The sequence below is a fragment of the Saccopteryx leptura genome, chromosome 11 (genome assembly GCF_036850995.1).
Source record: "Saccopteryx leptura isolate mSacLep1 chromosome 11, mSacLep1_pri_phased_curated, whole genome shotgun sequence".
Lineage (NCBI taxonomy): Eukaryota > Metazoa > Chordata > Mammalia > Chiroptera > Emballonuridae > Saccopteryx > Saccopteryx leptura.
The window spans coordinates 54,681,399-54,688,433 of record NC_089513.1 but is presented as its reverse complement, the minus strand read 5'-3'; the positions used below and the strand labels follow the sequence as shown (position 1 = coordinate 54,688,433).

The window sequence follows — 7,035 nt, the reverse complement described above, 5'->3', positions numbered from 1 at the left end:
GGCCCCGAACCCCGAACTACCGTCTGGGTGGCGACGTGAAGGCGCAGGCTGGGAGGAGCGGTGGTGCGCCGCGGCGGCTCGGGCTCAGGGCGCCCGGTGGCCCGCGCGGGCTCCGGAGCCGCCGCAGGGCTGTAAGGGTCAACAGGGCAAATACTTTCTCAGAATGCACCGGTCCGGCCAACTTCAGCCGTTTCTCCTTCCCCGGCCACTTTCTCCGCCCTCCCCCACCCCGGACGGCGGCTGCAGCAGGTCAGCCCCTCACCCCTCCCGCGTTGGGGGACGCTGTGCGCACTGCGCGGGGCCGGCAGACAGCGCGAGCGCGGCCTGGGAACGGCGGGTCCCCGCGGGTCCCAGCGAGCGGAGCGGCGCACCCGGGCCTCCCAGGGGGAGGGGTCTCCGGCGCCCGGGCCGGGCCGGGGCGGGAAGGGAAGGGAAGGGAAGGGAAGGGGCGGGCGTGGCGGAGGTCGGGGGGGTGTGTCCGAGGGGCGGGCGGGCGGCAGGCGAGTTCCCCGCGGGGCAGCAGCAGACTCGCGCTCTGCGGAGAGTCCCCGCGCGCGGCTGCGGCGTTCTTTCGGGAGCCCCCGACCGGAGGCGGCGGCGAGATGCGCGGGGGCGGCTGCAGAGTCGCGCTCCTGGCCTCGGTGCTCTGGGTCGCCGCGCGGGGCCAGCAGAGAGGTGAGCGCCGGTCCCGGTCCCCGGGCGAGCGGGGGCCGCTGCGGGCACAGCCCTCCGCTTTGTCTCCTCTTAGGTCGGTGCGCGCATCCCCGCTCACCTCCAACGGGTGGATCAGACACGTGGGTGTCCCGCGAGGCCCCTAGAAGTGTCTCCCCCGCTCGGCGGGAGAGGGCTGGCGATGCCGCCCCTCGTGGGGTTGCAACCGCCCCATGCGAACCTCCGCCTTTCGGCTAGGGCTCTGGGGGTTCACCCGTGGCGTTTGCGACAGGGGAGCCGTTGAAGACAGCGGCGCGGCGGTGGCAGCCGTGGGGCGTCGGGGGGCGGTGCGCCCACCCTGCGGCGGTCCTGGGCTCTGCCTGGCGGGGTGCGGGGCTGTAGGACGCGCGTGGGGAATGAATGAGAAAGGCGTTGTCCCGAGTCTTCCTCATTTTCCTGCGGTGGGAAGCCCGATCGTCCGCGGCCGGAAAGGGGTGGGCTCTGCGGAGCGCTCGCGGCCCAGGTGGGGAGAAACCACGGTGAGAAGCGCGCTCGTGGCCAGCTGTCCTCGGCAGGGGGCAGGCCCGCACGGCCCCAGCAGACGGCGTCCGGGGCGCAGAGACGCTCTCGGAAGCCGTGCTCTTTGTGCCTGCAGCCCCCGAGGTGGCCAAGCCCTCTGGTTCCTCGCGCAGGTTCCGATCGTGGTCGCTCCGGGTGAGAGAGCTGGCGGCGAGGGGAGGACTTCGCCTGCTAGTCGCCACACGGATACAGTGGCTCGCGTGGCGAGGTTTCGGAGGAGCAGAAACCCGAAGCGAATTTTCATAGCTTCTGTCAATGCCGAGAGATAAAGAGAAACCCTCCCTTTCGTCTGTGGACAACCCCATTGCCCACTCTGCCCACGGGGCTAAGTCTTCCCAGAGTCGCTGCTTGTTGGCTAAGTGGTCACAAATATTTGTTGAAAACATCTTAATGTATGCAACAAATGACCATGGGCATATGCCCACAAATACACATTTCATTAAATAAATCTTTAAGGAAAAACACACGTCAAAAATAGGTAGACGGAACACGAAATACCGTCGTGGGAAAGATGTGTTTTTTTTGGCGCTGAACTGAGTTAGTAGCTGTGCAGAAACGAGACCATGTCATTCATTCAAGCATTCATGATGAAAGCACTGGATTGGAGCTGACAACACAGCTTTGAATAGCGGGAGGTCTGCTCTGCGCTGGACAAGGGCCTGGAGTGGGGGGGGGGGGTTCGCAGGGAGAGAAGGGAACCGGCCTGGGGGAGAGAGGGCTTGGACGCTGCAAGCCCCACTCCTTTCTTTCAGGTTGCAGAAAATGAACACGTCCAGGTTTCCCACAGGGTGAAGAGAGAGCAGCTTGACTCATTTTTATTGTTAGAAGAAATTGAAAGTCCTAGACAGAGGAGATGCCCTGACTGTTTTCCGTGCCCCTCCAGGGGCTCAGCACTTGGCCTGGACAGTTATGAATGGTGTTTGGAGAAAGTGGACCCCATGGGGCTTTCCTGCTTTTAGATGCTGTGGAAAACCACCCACAGCTGGAGCCTTTGAGTCCTTCACTCTGCCTTCCACCCCCCACCACGTCAACCATCACCCCTCCTAATAGGCGTCTTTGAGAGAGTTTTGATTAAAAATAATAATAATAATAATAATAATAATCTGTGCCCCATGTAGATAGCATGAATTAGTGAAATGATATAAAATGGTCACAGTAAAATAATAAAATAATACTGACCTGTATCATCTCTGAGGTGGCTATCTGGTGCTTATATTTTTAAAAACAATCATTATCTAATAACATTTAAGTTATTAGCAATCCTCTGTCATTTCTGCAGTCTCTCTGGATTATCTTATGATTGATGGTATATGACCCAATGGCTTAATTTTCTTTGAAATATAACCAGCCTGAAGTAAACTATACAGGGGTAGGCAGATGCAAGTTTACAGTTGTGAGTATGGAAAAAAGAGTTTAGCAAGTAGACTACAAGAATGTGTAAATAATGAAGGTCAGCAATTTGAACACTTACCATTGCACCTAAGTGCACTGTGTCATTGTAACATTGTTTTGAGTTAATAAAGCTATTGTAATAATCGTAACCTGCATGTATTTTTCCATACGAACAACTGTAAACCTACTTTTGCCAGCCCTTGTAAATGAATATATTGTAAGAGGTGGTGTGTTTCTAAAAATAATGTTATGTTAAATTCAAAGCTCACAATTACATCAAATTGTAGTTACTTCACAGGTTGACTCATCAACTCCTGTTTTTTTTGTTTTTTTTTTTTTGTTTTTTTTTCATTTTTCTGAAGCTGGAAACAGGGAGAGACAGTGAGACAGTCAGACAGACTCCCGCATGCGCCCGACCGGGATCCACCCGGCACGCCCACCAGGGGCGACGCTCTGCCCTCCAGGGGGCGATGCTCTGCCCATCCTGGGCGTCGCCATGTTGCGACCAGAGCCACTCTAGCGCCTGGGGCAGAGGCCACAGAGCCATCCCCAGCGCCTGGGACATCTTTGCTCCAATGAATGGAGCCTTGGCTGCGGGAGGGGAAGAGAGAGACAGAGAGGGAAAGCGCGGCGGAGGGGTGGAGAAGCAAATGGGCGCTTCTCCTGTGTGCCCTGGCTGGGAATCGAACCCGGGTCCTCCGCACGCTAGGCCGACGCTCTACCGCTGAGCCAACCAGCCAGGGCCCAACTCCTGTTTTAAACTATCCTTTCCCACCCCCCTAAGTAATAAACAGACAATTCCAAGTATAGGGGGAAAAAAATCTATTCTACGAATGAAAGAAAATTTACTTCATTCTCATAAATGACATGGTATTATATTTAGCATGCAATACTCACTAGTAAAGTGTGTTTGCCTAAATGGATTTTAAAGGTGCATTTTTCTTTTCTGTAGCTGTGCTGCCCAAGTAAGGGCCATTAAAAAATATATTGATTTTAGCAGTCGGAAACAAAGATATAAATAATAAAAATATTACTGCCCACCTCCTACATCTCTAGCTCTTTAGTCGATTCATTTTTTCCTTCCTCTTTTTCAGACATGAAATATAAAGCCTGCATCTGTACTTAATCTAGCATGATTGAAAATTCACATGTGACAAGGATATTAAATAAACATACACACTGTCCTGTAGTGTCTTGTGCCCTCTTAGAATTGCACTGCTTTCTAAGCCACTACCATAAATGTTTCTAGGACCATTTCTTTCAAGCTAATCGTCCTTGAGGCACCCTACCATTTTATAATAATTTATTCATAAAGTCCTGTGGATATTCATTATCACCTAGAGAAAGGTTCCATGGGAAAATGACAAAATAAATCTTGATGCTTTAGGCGTTTTATTCTCTGGCCTTACTAGCTATGGGAATTTGGCCAAATTACTTAGCTTCTCTGTGCTTTAGTTTTGCCATCTGTCAAATGGGAATAATAATGTTGCCTCTCTGCAAGAAGCTGTTAGTAATAAAATGAAACAGTGCAAGAGACTTGCTCAGAACAGTGCCTAGCATGGAGTTAATCCTCATAGATGGTAGCTGCAAGCATTGCTACATATTACTATTTTACACAGAATTATTGGAGAGACCCTCTTCCAAGCTGTATTCTCTGGGATATACAGTATAATTGTTTAGAAATTTGGAGTCTGGATTTGGAATCAAATAATTTTGGGCTCAAATGCCAGTCCTGTCACTTTGATGAGCCATGACATTGGTTAAGTTTCTTTCATTCGTTTTTGTTTCTTCTTTTCCAAGTGAGAGGAGGGGAGATACAGACACAGACTCCTGCATGTGCTTCAACTGGGATCCACCGGCAACCCCTGTCTGGGGTGGATGCTCTGCTCATCTGAAGCCATGCTCACAACTGAGCTATTTTTAGCGCCTGAGGTGGAGGCTTCATGGAGCCATCCTCAATGCCCATGGCCAATATGCTTGAACCAATTGAGCCATGGCTGCAGGAGGGGAAGAAGGAGAGAGAGAAGGAGGAGGAGGGATGGAGAAGCAAAAAGTAGCTTCTGTGTGCCCTAACTAGGAATTGAACCTGGAACATCCATATGCCAGGCTGATGCTCCACCATTGAGCCAACCTGCCAGGGCCAAGTTTCTTTATGTGTCTGAATTTTTAACATCTCGGTCTTCCTGTTTATAAAATGAATGGGATTAATGTGATTGAGTAACACTTACAAAACATTGTTACAGTGTTGGGCGTGTCCCAGTGTCACAGGCATGCCATCTATGATGGTGGCTCTTACAATGGCGCCTGTCCTATGTACATGCTATCCTGGCCATCTCTCCCTCTTTATTGTTCACATTCATTAGGTCGTTAAGACTTGTTGATTTTACCAACTGAAAATCTTTTCAATCTGTCTCACGTTTTCTGTCCCCACTGCTGACTAGGCTTAGCTATTGTTTGTTTTTCCCATGAAATATTGTGATGGTTCTCATCAAGGCCTCCCTCTTTCCCTATGTCCTTCTTCAATACTGCCACCACTGTAATTTTTCTAGAAACACCACTCTAAGTTGGACCAACACATCCCAAACCCTTCACTTCATAGCACACAAGCACAAAATAACACTGGCGTGGTTTCATTGGGAGTAAGCCAAGGAGGCTGGGACTCCAGCACGCCTTTTTGTCGCAGAGCTGAGGGGCATAATTATGGGCACTCCTGCACCTATTCATTGCTCACCAGTGTGTCCCGGCATCGGCTGTTAAGTGCAGGACCAGTCTCCTGTTTGGGTTCTAACGCTCTGGAAAACCTACCTGGTCCTGGATGCTCTCCCGAAGCTCTCCACACAGTGCTGCTATCATGCTATTGTTCCCATTGGTGTAAACCAGGGGTCCCCAAACTACGGCCCCCTGAGGCCATTTATCCGACCCCTGCCGCACTTCCGGAAGGGGCACCTCTTTCATTGGTGGTCAGTGAGAGGAGCATAGTTCCCATTGAAATACGGGTCAGTTTGTTGATTTAAATTTACTTGTTCTTTATTTTAAATATTGTATTTGTTCCCGTTTTGTTTTTTTTACTTTAAAATAAGATATGTGCATTGTGCACAGGGATTTATTCATAGTTTTTTTTTATAGTCTGGCCCTCCAACAGTCTGAGGGACAGTGAACTGGCCCCCTGTGTAAAAAGTTTGGGGACCCCTGGTGTAAACGATTGGCTCACTACTCTGCCTCACTCACTGGCTTGGGCTTCTCGAAGGCAAGGACTGTTTTATTAACATGCGTGTATTCATTGCTTTGCAATGTTCCTGAAAGTTAATAGTCACCTATCTTTACTGAGTCAAATTGAATGTACTTATGAGTCAAACAACTTATACAAATATTTTTGAATAGGTTATCCATGCCCCTGATACAAAATTCAAAAGATACTGAAGGCTGTACAGAAAAAGGTGAAGTCTTGACTTGGTCACCTTATTTTGAGGCTACTACTACTTTTGTTTACTCAGTGCCCTTCTATAGATGTTTCTTCATATAACTCTTAAAAGCAAGCTAGACCATGAAACCTACTTCTTCCCTGGTAGTAAAGGGAGGTACCAGTTATTTTCTGACGAAACACGGAAGAGTATTCCTCTCTCCACTGCCCTACCCAATACTACTCCTTCGATATACCTACAGCAGGACAGTAATACATCTCTTAATGATTGTCTATACATGTAAAATTTCCACCTTCCAGCCTGTCCCTTCCAAGATGGTATTTTCACAGAAAGGTATTAGACCTATGTTTCCTAGATTTCTTGGAATTTAAAAACTAGATCATTGACTTCTTTCATAACATTGTACTTCTTCTAAAAGTATTATTTACCATAATAGTAAGCTATTCCTTCAACAATAAGTAATTTTTAAAACTATATTTTAGGAGATTTATGATATAGAGAAGTCAAGTTTGAGAATAATTCTATTAGAAGTTTATGATAATAATTTATTTTATCACTAAGTATGACTTATGATGGGAACACTTATGGGAGACACAGAGAAATTTAATTTTAGAAATAATTGCCAGTGAATAAAGTTAAACTTGTATTTGAATAAAAAAGTTCACTGAAGACAGCCAGAGAGAACTCTTGCTGATAGACCACAGGTGAATTTTATTTTATTTTTTTGTGACAGAGACAGAGAAAGAGACAGAAAGAGAGACAGATAGGGACAGACAGGCAGGAAGGGAGAGAGATAAGAAGCATCAATTCTTCGTTGCAGCTCCTTAATCTCTTTAGTTGTTTATTGATTGCTTTCTCATATGTGCCTTGATCCTGGGGCTACAGCAGAGCGACTGACCCCTTGCTCAAGCCAGCGAACTTGGGCACAAGCCAGTGACCATGGAGTCATGTCTATGATCCCACACTGAAGCCACTGACCCCGTGCTCAAGC

The 7,035-nt window shown here is 48.7% G+C and overlaps 1 protein-coding gene across 1 annotated transcript in view; it reads left to right on the top strand.

The window, feature by feature from the left end:
* The first annotated feature begins 547 nt into the window (after positions 1–547).
* LAMA1 (laminin subunit alpha 1) overlaps positions 548–7,035 on the top strand; it is a 196,766-nt gene continuing 190,278 nt past the window's right edge. The window contains exon 1 of the mRNA XM_066353047.1: positions 548–675. Coding sequence (XP_066209144.1) covers positions 603–675 — 73 coding nt within the window. The 5' untranslated portion in view covers positions 548–602. The remainder of the gene's footprint in view (positions 676–7,035) is intronic.